This window comes from Papilio machaon, chromosome 2 (genome assembly GCF_912999745.1).
Source record: "Papilio machaon chromosome 2, ilPapMach1.1, whole genome shotgun sequence".
In the NCBI taxonomy this organism is placed as follows: Eukaryota; Metazoa; Arthropoda; class Insecta; order Lepidoptera; family Papilionidae; genus Papilio; species Papilio machaon.
This window is the reverse complement of record NC_059987.1, coordinates 2661261-2684288: the sequence shown is the minus strand read 5'-3', so window position 1 is coordinate 2684288 and position 23028 is coordinate 2661261. Positions and strand designations below refer to the sequence as shown.

Sequence of the window (23028 nt, the reverse complement as noted above, 5' to 3'; positions counted from 1 at the left end):
TTAAATTAAAATTTGACCATAAAATTTTAAATTATGTGTTTACTATTTATGCTTTTTTCTAGCCTCCTTATTTTAAATAGGTCTTGAAAACATTTTTTCTTGTACAATGTGATGTGAATTTACCTGATATATTGTATAGTTATTATAGTACAAGATTAAAATTCCGTCAGACGCTGTTTCTGAAGGTTGTATACAAATATTGTCATTTATTGGTTGTATACATTGTCATAAAATATTGGAGGGGGTGGCGGTTTACAAAGATTATGTATTCAATGTTTGAAAACTATGTTTGGTTTTCTAATATTGATACATGTGAGATATTTTTAATATTTTTATGGTATAGTTTTATAAAAAAATAACTTTTACAATCACTGAGACATTTTATTTTGTAAATAAATTTGTACAACAAATGTATAATTTTGACTGCAATTAAATTCAGTTTAAGTTTTTTGTTTCTTGTATTTGATTTGAATTAAAGGCGTGGTTATTTAGGTTAAATGATTACGAAAAAACAAAGCTGTGTTAGGTAGTATGTGATTAGTGACATTGCTTTTTTATTTTAAATAATCAAACCTAACCAATTTTAAGAAACAGCCAGTTTAGAAAGGCCATAAAAAGATACTTATTCATGTATAATTTTGTACTAAACAATATTATATTCCCAGTTGTTATTATAACTGAGTGAATTTCAGAAATATGTTTGTTTTTTAGGTTACTGACAACATAAACCAGTGATTTCATAATAAACATTTTTATTTGGCAAGTGTATTTATTTCTTACAAACTCTTTCAATTTTACAAGGAACAATATATTCAGTCACTCACCCATAGGAAAATATTCGATTTAACATCAATATTAAAAGTACAAAAATAAAAAAAGATTATAAAAGGAATGCAGATCATTAAAAAACTTTCAATGCCACAACCATTTTTATGTATGTTTTGCAGGTTAAGTCCACGGCATTGAAAATGATGAAAAAAGAATTAACAATGCATTATCAGTCCGAGTCTGAGGAAACATCATGATGGTTTGTATGCAGATTAGATGTATTGCATTTCTTCCTTGTGTAAGTGTTCCCTCCGCGATATACAACATGATTCTTCTCGGTTTCTAAAATTTTCACCTCATGCAGTAACTGAGGTTTATCCATTACCTTTTGCAATTGATCCCAAATGAATATTGCTAAGTTTTCAGTTGTACTAACCTGTAAACAAAATTAACATATAGTAAGTAAATCAACAAAACTAATTAAAAAAACTTCCAATATTGTAAATATAATTCATTTTAACAGGGAATATGATGTTTCCTATTTCTTTTTATTTATTAAAGCTAAATTAAAAATATAATAAAATAATTAAAAACCAACAGCTAATAAAAATGGTTACATAAAGCTAGAAATACAGATAATGTTGACATTCCCTAAAATGGAAAAACACGGAATCATACTAAAAATATCTCTCAGTAACACAGTTAATTATTTAATTATTTCTTAGAAATTCAGACTTAAAATTAGTAATAATTCTTACCACAGCTTTAAAATAAGGAACATCTTGATCGAGATTTTTATGATCAAGTGGTTCCATTATAGCTTTCTGCATAAATTGTTTCAAGTCATGTACATTCATCACCATTCCTGTTTGCGGATCCACTGGCCCTTTGACCGTTACCAACACTGAAAATAAAATATAAATGAAAATCATATTAACAAACAGGTTGAGGATTGATGATTTATGAAATTATATAATCTATTTTTTTTTGTTAATAAAGGTTAATTGTTCCAAGAATAAAGCACAAATTCTTACCAACATAGTTATGTCCATGCCCATTTGGATTATTGCATTTACCATACAACTTTTTGTTATCTTCATCACTTAAAAATGGGCTAAAATAAAATGTAAAATATTAATATGAAGAATTCTCAGCACAGTACATTAAATATCATACATATAAATATTTATTTAAATATAAATTAAATTCGTGTACTTTAATTACACCCTTGATTAAAAGACGTCTTCTTATCATTAGTTAGATAAATTAAAAAAAAATAGTTAAACGTAGGGTCAGAGGCCAGAAATGTTAAAAAGATGTCATAATTTCGTTTAAATACCTATGTAATCGATGGCAAGAGCTGAAAGTTTCTCTTCTGGTGATAGACACAATAGGTAATGACGACATATTCGTTTTTTATTTTTGTTAAATCATTAATTTTAAATCAAATACTTTATCACACAACATTCAAGTGTACCCTACTTCCTTACTAAACTGAACTATTTAATTTTAATTAATAATTTAAATTAAACAAAACATAATCTAACTAAACCTTTGACATTTGATAAAGGAATGAAATGAAATGAAAATGAATGAATGACAATTTGATTATTTGACAGTTCTAGTTATAATGTTACAATGTACAGTCAGTACCAAATGTACAATTATATATATGAAGGTTTGTGATTGACGAATAACCAATATGTAATCTTTAAACCGTGTGAAGAAAATTTGTTTTAAATTAAAAAAAATGGCTGCAACCATGAAATGTAGGTACTTTTCATGGATAAGAGGAAATTATGTAAGATGATGATAAAAATAAAAACATTGATCCATTGACATTAGTAAATGCTTCAAGTATTTTTATTCTGTTTTTCATTCGTTCATTGTTGCTGAGTTTCAAAACTTTTTTTTCTAGAGTTATTCTCATTCCTTTGGACTTTGACTGACTTTTTAACCTTTTTCAAGAATTTCCAAAGTTTTAAAATAAGAAGAATATAATTACTGAAATGTTTTCGCCGTGCAGCAGGCATTTATTTTTTTCTACACAGGTAATTTGACAATTCTGTGTTTTATATTTCGAATACAACTTTGCAAATTTTAATTACATCTTCAATTACATATTCTTTCAGCTTCGACGATTGCAGAGTACTCTCGTCTTAGCGGAACATAACAACGAAGGTTTATTACCTGTTACACAAAATGCATTGAGCGCTGCAAAGAAGATCGGAGGAGATATATCCGTCCTTGTGGCAGGAACTAAGTGTGGACCAGTATGTTTCTTATCTATATTACAACGATGCTAAGTAGGACCTTGTCTAACTTTTTATTTTTACACAAAATTTCTACAAAAAATTTTGTAAACATTATTTCTTGAATTGATATCCTCTTAAGACTATTTTCTTATTTAGTAACAGTATTTTATTTATGTTTTTCTAGGCTGCGGAACAGATATCCAAAGCTAGTGGTGTGTCTAAAATCTTAGTAGCAGAAAGTGATGTGTTCAAAGGCTTCACAGCTGAAACTTTAGCACCTCTCATATTAGCCACTCAGAAGCAATTCAGTTTCACACATATCTTAGCGCCAGCAACTGCTTTTGGCAAAGCTATTTTACCCAGAGTAGCCGCCAAATTAGATGTCTCACCTATTACAGATATCATTGGTGTAAAAGATGCAAACACTTTTGTAAGGACTATTTATGCAGGTAACAATATATTAAAATATACAATATTCATATATCTGCTCACTATATGTCCCTACTGAGGGTCTAGGAGCCTACTTAAGTAAGGGATGACTAGGCCATAGTAAACCACTCTAGCCCAGTGCAGGTTGGTTGACTTCTCACATATCTTTGAATTTCTTCTCAGATATGTGTAGGTTGCATCACAACATTTTCCTTCACTATAAAAACATTTGATAAAAAAAAAAACACATTGATAAGGCAGTAATCAAAACCAGGAACTGCAAATTGCAAGTCAAGTGTTTAACCACTGAGTCACCAACATTTCAATACTCAAGCTTAATTATTTTATATAATGATTTTTCTTCAACCTCATTCTACCTAGCTTATCTTATATTTATATATAGGCTTCAATTATAGATACTTAAAGACTGTTTCCAAGGACAGAAGTTACTGTTGCCTACTGTCTTACTTCCTGTACTTTAACTTTACAGGAAATGCTATCTTAACATTAGAGGCGAAAGACCCAATTAAAGTGGTAACAGTGCGAGGCACTGCTTTCCCTCCTGAGCCATTAGAAGGAGGGTCCGCAGCGATAGAGAAGGCACCAGAGGGTGATTACAAGACCGACCTTGTAGAATGGGTCTCTCAGGAGCTGACAAAGTCAGACAGACCAGAGTTGACTAGTGCCAAGAATATTGTTTCCGGAGGTAAGTGTTCTAATAGATTGTGAATTGTGAAGTTCAGTCTAAGAAAAGCATCATTTTACAAAACAAATGCTATGAATCATTTTAAGGTTTTGATGCAAATACAACCTGAATAATGAAGAACTGGAAACTTATAAATTCCAGGTCGTGGTCTGAAGTCGGGAGATAACTTCAAGCTGCTGTATGATCTAGCAGACAAGTTGAATGCTGCAGTGGGAGCGTCCCGTGCCGCAGTCGACGCTGGCTTCGTGCCCAATGACCTGCAGATTGGACAGACGGGCAAGATTGTTGCACCTGTAAGATATAATTCTTCTTGTAATCTCACCTTAATCAATCAGCAATCGTAAGGACTCTAGAAATTATGCTTCTGAATAGCCGATAGGTGTTCTTTCTGAACTACTTTTATATTCTTTAGTTAAGATATTCTTCTTCGTAAAGTGTATATAATATATCTAATTTATTTTCAAAGTGGAAGGAGACAAGAAATTAATCTTAGAACTCGTTACCACTAGTCTTGACTTTACAAACAGCTTGTTTTGGTTGGTTGTTGAATTGAAACCTAGATATATTATTTGAACAATGGTTTCAAGGGAGTTAATTCTTTCATGTTTAATTAATGATTTGTTTTTTGATAAGATAATTCTAATGACATTATGACCTTGTTCTAACTTCTGATAACAGTTAACCTAAAGATAGTGTAATGTTTATATTAACTGATAACAAATTAGTAAACATTGTTATACTATTTGTCTATCTTCGGTTTATTTTATACATTCTTGACATAATAGGAGACATAATTTTAGTCCTCTTTCCTTTCCCAACGTTTTCTTATAAGCAAAGAAGGGGAAGTGGATTTGTCGGAGTAGGCGATGCATAGGAATGGGAAATACTTTCAATTTGTGCGTCCCTTCCTCTGTCGATTAGAGGTAGGCAACACATCTGCAATTCCGGATGTCTATTGTCTATAAAGCAATTTTTGGTTCACAATTTTTTTTTGTTTTTTTTAAAGAGAGAGGGATTGGTTACATGTAACAAATCTTATTGTTTTATACTTTCAGAACCTATATATTGCGGTGGGAATAAGTGGTGCCATCCAGCATCTTGCGGGTATGAAGGATTCCAAGACAATTGTTGCCATTAACAAAGACCCCGAAGCACCCATCTTCCAGGTAACTTATTATTACCATTAGCATTCAATCAGGATTATCTTGCACATGCTTAATGTGTCAAAAATAGACAATTTTTCTTTTCTGATATTTAATTATAAATTTTATTTATTTAAAAAAAAAAATTGCAACATGGAGTTTGCAATTTATTTAACAAAAAAATTAGTGTAATTTTTTATTTTTTACACAAAATTAGTAATAAAGATTCACTAAACTCCTTAAATTGATCCTATTAAGATTATAGTATTTATTTATTTTATTTTTCAGGTAGCAGATTACGGTTTAGTAGCGGACTTGTTCAAAGCAGTTCCCGAACTAACCTCAAAGTTGTGAACAAGAGATAAATATATTAGTGTTAGGAGAAAAATTTTATAAATCATTTTCTATTAAAAGTTTATAAATATTTGTATTGAATCGTCTTGTAAATATATACGATAATTATTACTATTGTATCGTATTATTATAAAATAAATTCTCTTTTGAATATTGTGTTGTTTTATTTGGACCCTTTCTGTAAAATATTGTACTAATATAATGGGGATAAATAAATCTTTGAAAATCCATCCTTTAGGTCCTATTATTTCCAAATTCTAATTCTCACCTCAAAATTAATAACTAAAAAGACTTTATAAAGTTATTACATAAATCAATATAACTTACCTATATCTTACTAATATTATAAATGTGATTAATTTATAATACTGGCGGATGAGAATCGATGTGTTATTTTTAAATAAAAAAAAAATAGTCAATGTTTGATGTGTCAAATAAACAAAAGGCGGCGAAGGACAAAGCTGCAATGTTTATAATTGTCAATGAGATACATTTTATTTAATTCCTTCAATCGGTTGCACTAAGTGCAAGTAGCAAATACTTCTATGAAAATGCGTAACCAAATATAAAAGACACTAGATTATGCTGTCGGAAACCGCAACAACAAAATATTTTGACGTGAATGGTGGTCACAAATTGTTTATTCTACTACACGGTAGATGGCGTTAGTTTAACTCTAAGGAAAGAAAAACCTATTCTACTTTTCATTGTACTATCCGTTATGTGAGTCGAAAGAAAACTATTTCGTTAAAAATATTTGGGGGGTTAATGTACAAACATACGACATAATAATTATCTGTTTTAGGTCAAAAAAATTCTGCCTTATCATAGTTTTATTATATTGATTATATTGAAGAACGAAGATACATCTGTGGTATGGATAGAAAATCTAATTGTTACATGACTTGAAAATTTAAACAGGATTTAAGAAGCTCAAATCTATCAAGAATAGAAAATATATTAATTATAAAAATTAACTGAATGTAATAGTAAGTAATGAAGTAATTTATTAAAACTTGGGTACAGTCAGTGCGATAAAAGTAGACACCTACTTATAAAACCAACAGGCGGTAAGTGTGCAGTCAATCATTGTAGTAATGATAGTATCTGCTGCGCCGCAAGAGAGAGATGCGGCGAGCGGCGGCCTCGTTAGCATATTATTTGCGGACAACGACCGCGCGCGGGGCGGGGGCTCGGCCATTGGGGGCGGGGTCACCAGGGTCGCCGCCCGCCGCGCCACGCCTGCCTTGTCGCGCGCCGCGAACCGTGACTCCACTAGCGTCGACAACGATGCCGCGGCCGTCGCGCGACTCCTACTCCGAACACAAACCTCCATACTCGTATATTTCACTGACGGCGATGGCGATTTGGAGCTCTCCAGAGCGCATGTTGCCGTTGTCGGAGATCTACCGCTTCATCACGGACCGCTTCCCGTACTACCGTCGCAACACGCAGCGCTGGCAGAACTCACTTCGCCACAACCTCTCCTTCAACGACTGCTTCGTGAAGGTGCCGCGGCGGCCCGACCGGCCGGGCAAAGGCGCCTACTGGACGCTGCACCCGCAAGCTTTCGACATGTTCGAGAACGGCTCGCTGCTGCGTCGTCGCAAGCGCTTCAAACTGCACAAGGGCGAGAAGGACAACCTGAACGCGGAGCTGGCGGCGCTTGCGACCTTCAACAGGCTCTTCCTCTCGGGCCAGAGCGCAACGCGTGTGCCGCCGCTAGAACCCTTCCACGTGACGCAGCCGGATTCTTGCACGACTAAAGTGAAACCCAAGAAGTCATTTACTATAGACAGTTTGTTATCTAGTGACAGTGAATTAGAATCGATTGAGGATTCGGTGACATTAAGCAACGAGGCTAATACTTTGGTCCCATACCATTCCGACGTGTTGGCGATGGCCGCTGCGATATGGCCCGCACCCATCTGTTTTCAGATTCCCCTATTCAATCCTTTACAGTTGACACTCCCATTTAATCCAAGTATACACAATTTCGGTGCCTATCATCTAACAGAACATCGGTAGTTGATATAACTTGTAACTATGGATACTAAATGTTTGTGTTTTCTTATGTCATGATTATCATATTTATTTAACTTAAAATCTTTAGAGATTAAGTGATCTCTTATTAAGTGGGTACTAACTAGACAATCACGTGATACCAATAATTTCGATATGTTTTTTTTAATTAATATATTAACTACACATTACCAGTTGTCAGAAATTAAAACTGAATCTAAAAAAATCGAAATTAAACATGTTGTATCTACTAAGAACCGCATTAGATTTATGGTAATATACTTCAATATAATGTAATAATATCTCACTTATCATATACCATGTAATTCCATGATACCTCGTGGCGTATTTAAATGGTGCTATTTCATAAGATTAAATCTGGATATCATAAAGCAAATTTGTAAATGTCTAACTATATTCTATAGATGTTCACATAACACACGTAATGTCATCTAAAATATCCGAAGAACTAAGGGTCTTTTAAAATGATTTATAAAAAAACAATTAATTTTATCTGTTTTTTATTATTTATTGAAGTAAGACTAGATGATTTATTTTTAATTGTAAATTATTGTTATAACCTGTAAAAAATAAAATAAATTTGATTGTAGAAATATTCACAGTTTTATTCTAATGTACATTTCTTATTAAATAAATAGCAATAATTTTTAATAAAATGTTTGTTTGCATAAATGAAAAAAATTGAAATCTGTCAAAATAATCTCATGCGAAATTCATTGATCTTGTAACAACGAATGCAGCTTGAAATTTGTCGGCTACAGTTTGTAAAAAAATTAATGAAAGCACCACCGAATTTCAAAGGTTCAAATTTAGTTAGACTTTTTAAACAACCACGCAACTCACGTCCGTTACCCAAAGGGGTAGGCAGGGAACTAATCCTTCCATTTGGCGCCGTCCTGACATACCTACCTACCTCTGGGCACGTCGGTTTCTGAATATAATTAAACTCTAAAATAACTTTACAATTAAATTTAAATAATTTAAAAATTAATATATGTATGAAAAATGCATATTTATAATGACTATCTAATCATAAAGTTTATTTCATATTATAAAGTTTTGTTTTGATCAAGCATGCGATAAATAATTTCCTTCAATTCGTTTAGGCTGCGCCATGTAATGCGCGTTGTCGGAGTTTAGGGGTGGTTGGGGGGTGGGCGCTACTTTTTATTATTTATGTTCCATAGCCCGGGGCTTGATTCGACAATTAATATGAGAAACCGTACAAAATTGAGAAGCTAAAGTGATGCTTTAGAACACCTTTTTTTTCAATTATTGTTGTAAAGTTTTTGTTTCTTGCAATTTCTTGTAATTATGAGCGATCTCACTTAGTTGCTGTTTAAAAAATTAATCTAAACTTACCTTCAGTTACATTTCATAGCATAGTACCAAAGTGGACAAACCCACGATGGGTTTATAGGCACTTTTAATATAACTTTGTATTTTGTACCCTGTTTAATATAAATAAATAAAAAAAAGTACGAAAATAGTTGATATAAATGTCCGATTATGGTATTTTTTTTAATTAATTACTGTTTAATTGACTTTCGGATTCATTAATTAAAAAGGCTAATAGCTATTGACCATATTTTAGTAAATATTAAAGAGTCGTGTATGTTAATTAGTTATTTCTTACAGTTATTTCTTGGTAAAGTAAACAAGTATTTAAAACTCTTGCTAGAAATGAACAGGAAAGCAATAATTTTAGCTCAGCATGTCTGTAAAGACGGTCGTTAATGTTTAAAATACGGTGCAAACTAGATCGCTCTGTTATTACTTTGTTGCGAAGTTGGTTTAAGTAGGGTTGATAAAACTATCTTAAATGGAACCTTTTTTATGTAGGTAAAATCTTTATTTTGACTTCTTACAATTGTACTCAGAGTTGTTAAGGAATCTTCTGCTAAATCTAAGTAACTGGAGGTCTGATATTATGACCCTTAGCACTGCACACTTAGTGTGTTTAATTAACAAAAGTGTAGTTAGTGCACACGGCAAAATGTTTGTCTGGTCACAAGCACTATAATAAAATATTTGGAATAAATTCTCAAATAAAAAGATGTAAAAGATATAATAGAAGAAAAGAAAAGAAAACTATGTCACGCCATACTTTTATTAAGATTCGTAGGAAATCTTTTTTCTAAAACGGACGATCGGAGTCGAAACGGAAACGTTTTTGTTAATTTATATAAATTAAACTTTCACAGATCGTAGCTGCGCTGAGGCAGTTTGCTCAAGCATTTGATCGAATTAAAATTAGGGTGACAACCCTAAATATAATTAACGGGATATTTTAGAATCACTTTTGTTGGAGGACTCCGTTTTTACAGAACTTGTAAAGACATTCTCACATCTTATATTGTTGACACTAAAATTGTTAAACATGATTGTGTTTATTTACTTTTTTCACTGACTGCAGGTCAACAAACATGGCTGCTTACCTTTTATTAGTGAGCGCAGTATAATCAGAAATATGTCAAATAATATACTGGATAGTTACGATAAGGAAAAGAAATGAAGAAGGAAAACCTTTAAAAGAAATACACGAAAAGGAACAGTGGGCCTAGTATAAATATCAGTGACAATCGCCATCGTATCGACAAATTTTGTATTCAAATGCAGCCCCTATCCTGCGTAAAGTACATCAACATTCTTATAATAATTTTGATATACGATGAAGATACGAAGGCGCTTGTCGCAATTATTTGTGTAAGGCCCACAGATGCAAGCTGTAAAAAGGTAAAAACCTTCATCGAATGTGTTAACTGTCCGTGATTTTCTTTAACGATTCTGGCGACAGAAGATCGCGTTAGGAGCTCGGTTCTCACGGACACGCGCGGTATCGTCGCGTCTCCAAAAAAACCTCCGCACTCGGTAGCCACGTATTAATCAGTTGCGACCGTTGACGTAAAGCAGAGGCGACCCGCCGCGGACAAAAGTACAGGTGGGATTAAAAGTGCTGTTAGATTAGATGATAAAATACCTCTAACATTTTGTACAAGTTTTTGGACATTAGACTGGACGTATTACATGAGACTGAAACATTCTATATTTTTACGTATCATCATCAACATCATCTCTGTCCTTTTCCCACCTTATGTGAAATCGGTACAACCGATTTTGGTCCTTCGCGTCTGTCCACCTTCGCTTCTTCGATATTATATCGGTAAATATATTTCCATACTACTGATGTTTTGGTGTTTCCCATTGAGCCGATTGATTGAACAACCTGATGTTTTGATTTTTGTTGTAGTTGTCTACTATTTTTTATATTACTAGTTTTTGGAGGTATTTTTTCCAACGATACTTTTAGGTTATAATTGATGTTGTAATATTGTTGAACCAAAGAAGTTTATATTAGACTTATATTGGTTAACCATACATAATCTCATAATATGAAATTTTTTTTCATCATGATGAAAGTGCTTGCTAGATCTTGTATATTTTTCTTCTAGTATAAGACAGTCAAGCGTTTTATTACTAGAGTGTACTTCTATCTCCGGCCGGCGCGTCGTGTCGATGTCGCGTCCGTGCGTGTCGGATCCACTCAGCGTCGAATTCACGCCAAGTCAAATGTTTAATTTGCTCTATAAATCACGCTATTAAAAACATTTCAAGGATGTCATCGCGGGACGGATCTCATTGGAGACGTGACGGCGCGCTCGCTGTGTGGTCGGCTGACGCTGTCGGCTGTCGGCTCCGACTCCGGCCGTGTTGGTATTACTACGCTTTGTTATTAGTACACGTATTATATAATGCGACTGAGAACACCCGGCCGGCTACAGATCAAATTTAATTTGAAGTGAAGAAATTGAATTAGCCGTTGACGTGAGCTGGTACGTCGCTGTCTGTGTAGTTTACCGTTATGATGAATAATACATCGATCTCTCGCTAGCTTTTGGATTATGATAATTTTATTGTTTTGTTTAGTTGTGTTGTGATTTTTGAATTGATTATCAGCCATGATTTTAATCCGATGCTATGATGATAGTGTAGCTTTTGACATACCTATTTTTTAATAATAACATGAAAATACATGTTTTTGGTAATTAAACGTCGCGATAAACGGAAAACGACAGGGATTTTCATCAATACAACTATATGTCGTCCTACGTTCTGTTGCGCCTTTGTTGGCCACTCAGGGCACCGGGTTTTAGTTAGTCAAATGTCACATAATATTGGCACCCTTCGAAGAATTCCCTCATATTAGCCCCGACTCCAAAAAAGGTCTTGTTTGTAAATGTTTGTTTACTTACGTTTTGTTGAACTAGTCTGTAATTATTAATGTATAATACAACTTAAAAAATCTCGAATTGAAATTGTACTGTATTAAAACTACGTTTTAAAAACTTACTATACATTACAGTATTTATATCAAAAATATTACTAACAATAACATTTATTAAGCTCGCGTGACTCTACCGAATAGTCGGAGCGGTAGGAAGCTCGGTTCAAATTGAATTAAATTAAATTGATTTATTGGAGGAGATCCTCGTCCCTCCTGTCCCTCTTGTCCCTCCGGACCTCCGAGGGCTCGGTTCGTTCCGCCGCGCATCACTGCCGCCTCGTAATTAATGCTATTAGATTCGGAAACTAAGTGGAAAAATATCCACCGCAGCGCAGCGTTAGCTCGAAGTGTAACGACTTAGTAGTGATACTAGAAAAGATGTAAAAAAAGGCTGAACTAAAGGTTAAAGTTGAACTACTATGAATAAAATATTTTTAACTCACTACTTCGTTGTTCTAAAAATAAAAGTACAAATCCGACAACATAGAATAAATTTAACCATCGATCAGTTATCAAATGTCGACGTATGTAATTAGTCGTAGCAACATATAAAGCGATTTATACGCGATAATACCGATACATAAAACATTTTATTGTAGGAAGTGTGAGCCTCCATTATTCAAAGATATTTATTCATGTCGAATGATTGCCTTTCTTTTGTGGATCGACAATGGCGTCGTATTCCATTTGCGCGGGCGCGCATTGTACGCGGCTGTGTGGCGGTGTTTCGAGCCGAGCGGTCTTTTCATAGCGCGCTATCGCTCCGGACCGGCCATACCTTGTATCTAGGGTTGTTGACTAACAGATTTAAAGTAAAGAAAGTTTTTAACTTTCGTAGTAACGTTTTATTTTGATACGTTTTTTATAGTTTTTCTTTTAATTGTGATCAACTCTTTAGTTGATATGCATTATCATAGGATCAATAATAAATATGAAAGAATGTATTTTTTACTTAAAAATGAGTGTCATAAAAAGAAAGGTGTTTAAATTTGTCTAAATTTCATTTTTAACTGTCTACAAAAGAATGTCAAAAATGTTGAAAAACATTGAAATAATGTATACTTAAATTAATGTATTTTAAGACAATTTATTAACCCTAAATCCACATTCTATTCTAATATGAAATGGAGGTAAGATTGATGACTTTAGACACGACCTGTGACACGCACTACCGAACGCTTTGTGCGCCGCCGCGCTCCGTGCCCGGCCCGGTCGCTGCTAACCCTACATCGATACAACCCTATGAAGCTACTTCCCATTGCTGCTATCCTGGTACTTGATTGGTTTAATTACTATCGCAGTACTTAGAGGTCCCGTCACAGCTTGAGTATAAAAAATAACAGAAAAGGAAGTAATGTGTTTAATTCTATTGATTCGTCATACGTATACATACAAATAAGGTCTATGTATATTATGTAAGTACGTATGTCCCGCTTAGGCTCTATTACACCTATCTATAGTAGTGAAATTATCCTTTTCTTCCCTTCGAAAAAAAATTATATTGAAAACTCTATGTGTTCATATAGACCAAATACAGTATTAAGTAGAGTTAAAGACAGTGGAAACGGTTCTTTACATTACACGGTAATGATCGCTGTCGTGCGCGGGCGCAGCGTTTATGCGCTAGATGTTTAATGTACGGACGCATTGGGCCGACTAATAGGAATATTTTTTGTGTGTAACAGCCGTTTGCATCATTTGTAGCCGAGATATGTATTAAAATCACGTTATTGTCTTTATGTTATGCTTGTTAGTAATGTAATTAGTTTTGAAATTTGATACACAATGTCTGTCTGCAAGGTTCTTTATTTCTAAGTTTAAAATGTGTTTTGCTGCTTAAAGGGAACTAATATTTATGAGTTCTCTGATTGTTTAATAAAATTGAATACCTATTCGCCTGATTGAATGATATGATACAGGAGTGCGGAAGTACGCTTTTATATTAACAAAAAAATACTGGAAAAAAATGTAGAGAATCGAGCATACTCGTAGAGTATATACTCATACTAAGGTATTACAAACTAATTGGAATATTTGGTGGTATAAGTTTGGGCGCGTGAAATTGGCTCGGAGCAGGCGTGGTAGTTTGCGATGCCCTGTAATTTGTGTACCGACTGCCGCCGCCTTGTGACCGCTTCTACGAAACTACGGCACGTTTTAGTTTCGACATTACAAATTGGTTTGTTTACAAACGCAAAACCGCCTTTCATAATGGTTGGAAAAAATCTTTCATTGTTAATTTAAATTCTTTACTTTTTGATACAGAGAATTTGATTTATGATAATGCGTATGCCATGAGTACAGTAAGTAGGTACTGATATTACAATCAAACATGAAGACGAATTGAGAACCTCCTCCTTTTTGAAATTGGCTAAAAAGTAATATTAGAATTATAGACTAGTAGTAATTAAATTGATTTGACTTCAATTTTAATTTCAGCCATTTCAATTATAATTTTCAATTCTCTGTGATATTCTTCGAAAAATGTCTGTGGTTTCTGTCATTTGGTAGGTAGTTTTATCTTTTATTTCTACACTAGGTACTATATTAAAATTATAAAAAGTTCTGACCTAGCTTTTATTGTTCTAAGCAAATGAAATAATTAAATTACAAACTTAAATACGAATTATTATGATTAACAGCTGCCTAATTGCTGGTTCTACGTAATCGGATAAGTAGTAATTACATATAATATTTTTTTAAAAGCGGCCACAATTACTATTAAAGTTTTGCGTACATTGTTAAAACTAACGTGTACGAAGGTATTTTCTTACTAAAGTCGTTTAGGTGAGTACCTACTTACTACTAAGGGATATATTTTTGAAGTTCTGAAGGACGTCATAACTTAACCTAATCTTAATATTAAAAACCCAATTGACTGAGACTCTAATACATGAAATAGCGCCATCCATTGTCTGCGTTTTTAGACATTTATTTTTAATGTAAACTTTATATCCTGTAATATTATATCTAACACTTTCTTATTTTAGGATATACTTGATAACATCGAAAAACGATTTTGCAATGAAAAATAGGTTATGAAGAGTGAGATTTGAACTCGTTTTTATTTATTTTTTTAGAATATCATCTCTCAGGTATACTACTACGTGTTTTGTGCCGATGTTATTTATTTTATTACACTCCGGGGGAACTTACATACGCGGGAAATTAGGCCTCCGGCACCACACTCATCAGACGAAACGCGGAATTACTTCCAATTCACGGCTGTCTTCTGTGTGGTCGTGGTATTTCACCGGACGTGCTGGCCAATCCGTGCAACGGATCTTGTTGTTGCTGTCGTCTACCACTGTTACCTGGATAAGTTGCATAAGTTCAAATTCACGGTTACTACTCAGTTCAACGACATTTAATTTTTATAATCTTCATATTTTTGATATTTAGTTTCATTTCACTTAAAACCATAGATTTAATTCCAATGTTCAAAGACCTTTGTGGCACTATCACCTTCTCATTCGCCCAAATCTTTTACATGATTGATTTAACGAAACCCTTCAAAATTTCTGTTTTGTAACGCTAGTTTCATACGTTGCTTTTCAAATGTAATATGCGATAAAATTAATATAATTAAAACATACAGACGGCGTTTGTTATGACAATAAATGTTTACGTAAGCATTAAGGGTTGTTATTAGAGAGTTCAGTGAGAGGAACGGACTGCCGTGAACATCGTGCGAGTTAGATTGTATCAGAAACGTAGAGCCGTTACTATCACATTAATTATAGAGTTTAAGCTCCCGAATGAATGATTACCGTGAGTTTCCACTGCGGCAACATCTGTACAGAAACAAAATATTATCTCCGTTTTTTTTAACGGGTAACGAAGTAAGTTGTCAGACATAAGATACAAACAACAAAAACACTCGCAAAAGATAATATAAAACGTATCTTTATAAAGTAAAATATTTTATCTTTGAAAATAAAACCACATTTCTTTAATTACAAAAAGACATAAAAAGTTTTACTTGCTTAAAATTTGCTGTGTAAATGTAGTATCAACTTTTGCTAGTGATCGCAAACTTTTTTTTATGTATAAACGATCGAGAAGTTTATTAAATAATAATACCTACCTAGTTAAAAATTTCAATAGGTACCTGTGATTTAAATTAGAGTAGTTTAATTTTTGATTTCTTGGTTTCAAACGACGATTTTGATATTTTTGATGTAGATGTGTAGGGCAAGTATTATCGAAAAAATTGGAGTAAGAAAAGAGCGTTTTTTTTTCTTGAACAACAGTTAGCTCGCCATGTTTGTGCACAAGTTTCTAGAAATTTCAATTAAGCAGACAAATGGCGATTGAAAAAAATTGCAAATTAAACGTTTGAGTTTGAGTTTTTTCATAACCAGTACTTTAGATACGCTACATTATTGTAAGACTAGTTTTTAAATCGCTGCAGGCACCCGCTGGTAACGGAAGAGAAACTTGAATTTTACTAAAAACGGTAGAATTGTTATATCGTTGTAAATATTGGACATTGAATGAAACTAATTTTACGCGTTTAATTTAAATTTTGTATACCACTGACATTTTGATTAGTTTACATTTAGATTTTCTAGATGTTATAATGTTGTCAGTTACTCGATTTATATGAAACCAACTAATAATGTCTTGTCTTTTGGCGATCGATTCACTCGTAATTTGATACCAGTGGCGTTTACTAAAATTGCTTATTAGCGATTACCTACCACGCGTACTGTTCGCCTATATGATTTGTTCTGAACAAGGTTAGTAGATATAATTCGTTTCAAATTTTTTGACAGCCCAAGGTAATCAGCGTGTTGCGTAGTGCTCTCCCTCAGCATCCCGTATGCCCACTACAGCGCAGCGACTCGGGCAAATTTAAAGCCGCCAAGGTATTGTAAACTATTATATTGACCTTATAACTTTTTTTGGTGTTTAGCCAAACTGCAGCTCAATCATTTCTTATCTATATATATAAAAGAAAGTCGTGTTAGTTACACTATTTATAACTCAAGAACGGCTGAATCGATTTGACTGAAAATTGATGGGCAGGTAGCTTAGAACCAGGAAAAGGACAGGATAATTTTTACCCCGTTTTCTATTTTTTATTCCGCGCGGACGGAGTCGCGGGTAAAAGCTAGTTACAAATAAACTCTAAGCAAAAAGTACGGCAATTATTATTCAAATCTAGCATATAAATTAATATGTAAATAAAATGCATTGTAATTATGTAAGTTAGTAATTACTATGCGCTTATCTTTCACTTCGCACTCAACAATAACTCACACTAGTCAAACTGAAGCTTTCAAATCAAAACAAAAGCCCTGCTTGGTAATATATTTTCGTGTGGCGCCCGCCCTCGCGCCCTCGCGAATTCATTAACAGCACAAGCCGACGCTTCCGTTTCCGACACCTGAAATATTAACTTGAACAACAACTCCGTAATACACCGCATACATAGCAGACTCAATAGGAAAAGCCGTCTTGGCATAGCAAACTTCAAAGGCAATGGAACTTGTTCTAACAGTTTACCTTGATTCAGATTGCGTATAACAGTATAGGATACGTGTGTTTGCCCAGACTGACGTGACTTCGTTTGCAAAGTCTATTTAAAGGAAAAACTAACATAGGTAAACTTCGATGTAGTGCACAAAAGATTATAGCTTTTAATTTATGTTTGTTTGAATTATTTTTTTCAAAGAATTCGATCGCGTAAGGTTCTTTTCATATTATTTAAAAGGAAAGAAAAAAGTAGCGACAACCAAATTTTGTGGAGCCTTTCTTCAATTTGTAGACCAAATGGACAAGACCCTAATACATTCCATTTTAGCTTGTTTATAAGCTTACGAATACTTTGTATGAATTTGTATTGCGTGTATTTAAATAATGTGTATAATTTTTATGGCGAAATTGTACCGTAATTTGATAATATGTTGTATAAATGTAAATATTTCGTGGTCAGTAAGTAACAATAGGGTTCCTAGTAAGCGACTATTAGTATAACAACATTAATTAGTATCAGTTGTAATTAGGAGAATTTGATTGCACAAAATCGGCGGCTGGCGCCGTTTTGTCGCGTTTACACTAATGTCTTTTGCAATTAATATTTATTCATGAGAAAGCATTAAAAAGTTGTTTAAATATACGCATATTTACTTTTTAATAAAATAACTTAAACATAAAGGTTTGATTGCCTTATTTACACTTACACATATATATATAAGGAGAATATATTAACGTGAATGTGTTATTTACAGATAAATAGAAAACTTCACTCTTAGTATAATAATAATAGGTAGTTGAAAAAGTCCAAATCTTGCATACAATATTTAAAAATGAAAAGAACTCTGCTTTTCTTTCCTTCCAACGAAATATATCATTCGTATCGCAGTTTGTCTATTAATTATTAAAATACATAAATTGATGTGAGAAGCAATTAATTAAGGTACTTTACAGTCTATATATATAAAAGAAAGTCGTGTTAGTTACACTATTTATAACTCAAGATCGGTTGAACTGATTTAGCTGAAAATTGATGGGGAGGTAGCTTAGAACTAGGATACGGACATAGGAACTTTTTTATCTTGTGTGCATTTTTTTTATTCCGCGCGGACGGAGTCGCGGGTGAACGCTAGTTTTCAATAAAAAAGATTAATAAACTTAGATGATGTATTGTTGAATGTCTGTTTTACGCATTATCTTGTTTAATGGTCGAAGTACGTTGCTAGTTGTTACTGGGCTACGAAAGATTCGTACAAAGTTTTGTTTTTAAATGAGTTCAAGATATTATAAGTAAAAATTGTGGATATTTCATCTATATATGTTATTTATATTATGAGTGCTATTTATAAACAATATTGATTTAAAAAAAAACTCTCTGATTTCGAATCCGATATTTAGAGACAGTATGTGTGTAGGTGCTACGCTTCAAACACGGGTCCCTTTAAAAATTCTTATAAATATGTGAAAAACATCGACCATCATAATTGGAAATAAAATTATTTCGATACGAATATCACGGCCATTTTGTATTGTAATCCAACATTAGATATTAAATTTAAAAATAGTCTATTGGAATTTAAACTTTGTGCTTTAGAGAGTACGATTTATAATCCATTTTCTATTGAAGGTGGTTATGTCGTATTGATGTGTTAGGTTTCGGGCATGCGAGCATAGTGTTGTGGCGCGAATTCGTCACGGATGCTTATCGAACGAGCAGTCGATAGTGCGGCGGGCAGCGGCGGCATGTCGATCTTTTATTATTACAGGGAAGCCCTCTGTAATCACAACCCGACCAGATGAGATCCCGTGGGATTCGGTACGTACGATGGTTACGGTTTAAACGACTATCTCTTTTTAATAACTAACCGTAAACATGTAATTAAATAAAATTGTAGTATGATTTTCATAAAAAAACATATAGTCATAAACATAAAGTGAATATTATTTTTGGAACATTAGTTTTACGTTTTACGATTGCAATTAATTGTATTAAAAAGTTTATTTAAAGGTACAAATACAAAAATATTGTTGCAATTCAATTCAAAGATAATGAGAACGATGTTAATATGTTATTGTAGAGGTATTTTAACAGTGGAAACGCATGGTTACAATACTTGGTATAGTACTAAGATGACTTAAAGTTATGACAAACCTTTAAAAAAGTAGGCTGGGATGTAAATTTTTTCTCCTGAGGGTTGAAAAATTGAAGAAAAGAATACAAACAGCTTCTATAAAATTGGCAAAGGAAAATACATCAAGTCATTTTTCTGAGCGGAGGCGCGGGCGGCTTTGCCTTTCGCACTTCAATGACACCGCGCCTTTGTGCGGTGTGCCAAGTGGAAACAATAATTAATTCTAAGCACAACATCTCGAATAACTTAAAAAAGCTCTCAGGGTGCGTTAGTCATTACTTGCATATTTTTTGTTCCACAGATATGGTGACAATAATATTACATTTTGTAGGAAAAATGTTTTTAGAAGACTTTCTATTTATTTGTTTCTATTGTATGTTATTTAAATGAACTAAGTCATCTGATAATCAGTGGTATTCACGATGTGCTCTATGAAACATTTGTTTTAAAAGTATGGTTTTTTCAGTCCTCACCAAATATCATAGAAAATAACGTTACAAAGTAGAAAAAAACATGTTATTTTGATTATTTAAATATAAATTTATTTCATTTTGGATTATGTGTAAAAATGCACCAAAATTTTGATAAAATCACACAAACATAGAAAAGATTTAAATATTCTTTTATTGGAAACTAGCTTTTACCCGCGACTCCGTCCACGCGGAATAAAAAAAAGCACACAAGATAAAAAAAGTTCCTATGTCCGTCTCCTAGTTCTAAGCTCCCCATCAATTTTCAGCTAAATCAGTTCGACCGATCTTGAGTTATAAATAGTGTAACTAACACGAGTTTCTTTTATAAATATATAGATTATATTTTTTAAACTTAATTATTAGTGAATAGATAGATCAAAATGACAAGATCAATCCCGTATTGGTATATTATAAAGGTTGTCAACAATATCGCAGTTTTGCCATATTCGCGCCCTCCAGCCCGAGGCGGAGGTGATTTATGATAAAAAGCGGCCTTTTAATATCAACGAGCCTTTTAAATCCTGGCCCTTTGTAGATGCCGATCCCGAGATAACCTAATTAACAAACGTTATATATCAATGGACAGCCGAACAAATATGAGCTCTTATTTATCTGGCATTGGAAAGTCGTGGTGTAACACTTAATTGCTTTTAATCTCATCTCTGCATTTAATAATATTAATACGTAGTAAGTAGTTTAACCGAAGATATTTATAAAGATTTTCAGAAGTAATTGATTAAAGGTAGGCAACGCATCTGCAATTGCGGATGTCTATGGACAGCGGTCGCTACGCTGTTTCAGCGAATCAGGTGATCGCTTGCTCGTTTGCCACATTATGTAAAAAAAGTAGGTACATATAAACTGATAAACATGCTGCATGACATTTTTTTTACTTTCTACTCTTTTAGTCTATTCATCATCAACTCACTATACATCCCCACTGAGGGGCTCGGAGCCTACCCCAAGTTAGGGGTGACTAGGTCATAGTCAACCACGCTGGCACAGTGCGGGTTGGTTGACTTCACACATATCATTAAATTTCTTCTCAGATATGTGCAGACGATGTTTTCCTTAACCTTAAGAACGTCGGATAAATGTTCATATGTAAATCGAAACTAGACAAACACATTGGTAGGTACATGGCGGGATTCGAACCCAGGACCTGCAGATTGCAAGTCAAGTGCTTAACCCCTGAGCCACCGACGCGCTTTTAGTCTATGATAAGATTTTTTTAATATTTAATAACACATTTACATTTAAAAAAAAGGTCATAATTGTATGCAATTTACATCAATCTATAAGTAATGGTTTCTCCGTTCGTAACAATTATCACTTAGAAATCTATTAGAAATACAATTTTCATTATTAATAATACCAATATAGCGTTTACAAATTAATAAAACGATCAAAATCGTATTAATTCTGATTTGATTAGTTCATTCGTTATTTGGTTGGCTATCTTACGAATAAACATTAGTTTTTGTGGATTGGAGCATATAAACGGTGAATTTCTGAGACCAAAATCTCTGTTTGATTTTTTTTGACTATACCTACACAGATAACAATATGTTTTAAACGGATTTTTTTGGTCTCTGAAAGCCACGATAAATGTATCAACGTTACGATTTCATCGCTGTCACATTTGTATTAAAACACCTATTTTTGATTGTCAATGTTGTCACCATTGTTTTCATAAATAACTAGCTTTTACCCGCGACTCCGTCCGCGCGGAATAAAAAATAGAAAACGGGGTAAAAATTATCCTATGTCCGTTTCCTGGTTCTAAGCTACCTGCCCGCCAATTTTCAGTCAAATCGATTCAGTCGTTCTTGAGTTATAAATAGTGTAACTAACACGACTTTCTTTTATATATATAGATGTAAAGGATGACAGTACCTATATTTTATACAAGTTAGAGTTGTATTTCATCAGTGTAAACGCACAGTTAGAGAAGCCGGTTCAACTACCTCTAGTTCTATTTAGCCTCTACAAACGGTACACAATCTAAAAAACTGATCGTGTCCAAAGATATTTTTTATCGATGTTTTTTTACCTAACATTTAGATTCCATTATTGACCATGTCTATTTTCTCGTATTTTTTATCGGGAAATGATAAAAAAAATGTTTTTTTATAGCGTTTCTACAATTTCATAACAAATGGGATTTATTAGATAAAAGGGTCGGATCAGGAATTTTAGTTGCTTATTTTTTAGTTATTTATTTCAACGATTAAATTTCCTTATTAGCTGTAGTAAAACCAAAATAAGAAAAAGATAAAGAAATCAAAATAGCAATTTAGAAAAAAAATACAAAAAGGTGTACAAAATAGAGTTAATAATTTTTTGTGGTATTAACGGGGATTTTTTTATTGACTTCTAATAAATTGATCTTAGCTTATTTATTTCAGGTTTTTTTTGCATTCTTCTTTTAAATTTCATGATGTTGATTTTTGTTTTATAATAACCTGCCTGCCAATTTTCTAAAATCTTTATGGTATGCAGTTATATATGGTTAATTTACTTGTCTCTGTTGCAAACGTTATAAACTGCCAGTTATAAATTTAACGCAAACTTACAAACACACATACCTATATTATATACCTATATTATTTTCGATGGCTCCAGTATATCTCGTGCCGGCTTCATTCATCATCGGAGTTAGCGCTTTATTTAAAAGTGTTCACTCACGGAACAAATGGTAAGGCACGAAACATCACACGTATCAATTATTCGCGCCCGTTTTATTTCGCCGGCACAATTTATAAAGGTGAGATTTTTAATAACACTCGTGCATCGTCGATTCGGTGTATAATTCAAATCTCTTTTTCTGTATCATCGCAATTTACATATGCTAAATAAAAAGCGGTGTCGTCACAAAACACATTCGGGGCCAATATAAACATAATATCAATTTAAATTCCTTGTTAGTGAAACGAAAGCCGACATCATACCTGAGCGAG

At 33.3% G+C, this 23028-nt stretch overlaps 3 protein-coding genes across 3 annotated transcripts; 2 read left to right on the top strand and 1 right to left on the bottom strand.

The window, feature by feature from the left end:
- Positions 1 to 916: 916 nt before the first annotated feature.
- On the bottom strand, positions 917 to 2326 carry LOC106709298 (6-pyruvoyl tetrahydrobiopterin synthase). The gene is made up of 4 exons (XM_014501075.2): positions 2108 to 2326; positions 1803 to 1882; positions 1527 to 1672; positions 917 to 1204 (listed from the first exon to the last, which is right to left on the bottom strand). The coding sequence occupies exons 1-4, from the start codon at positions 2173 to 2175 to the stop codon at positions 998 to 1000; spliced, it is 501 nt and encodes a 166-aa protein (XP_014356561.2). The 5' UTR covers positions 2176 to 2326; the 3' UTR covers positions 917 to 997.
- A 345-nt stretch (positions 2327 to 2671) lies between these two features.
- On the top strand, positions 2672 to 5693 carry LOC106709296 (electron transfer flavoprotein subunit alpha, mitochondrial). The gene is made up of 7 exons (XM_014501073.2): positions 2672 to 2819; positions 2901 to 3041; positions 3208 to 3472; positions 3943 to 4158; positions 4300 to 4451; positions 5214 to 5324; positions 5589 to 5693. Exons 1-7 carry the CDS (start codon positions 2778 to 2780, stop codon positions 5652 to 5654), a joined length of 993 nt encoding a protein of 330 aa, XP_014356559.2. The 5' UTR covers positions 2672 to 2777; the 3' UTR covers positions 5655 to 5693.
- Positions 5694 to 6944: 1251 nt separating this feature from the next.
- Positions 6945 to 7717, top strand: LOC106709291 (fork head domain-containing protein FD4). Its single transcript, XM_014501060.2, has one exon. It carries the CDS (start codon positions 6945 to 6947, stop codon positions 7680 to 7682), a length of 738 nt encoding a protein of 245 aa, XP_014356546.2. The 3' UTR covers positions 7683 to 7717.
- Positions 7718 to 23028: the final 15311 nt, after the last annotated feature.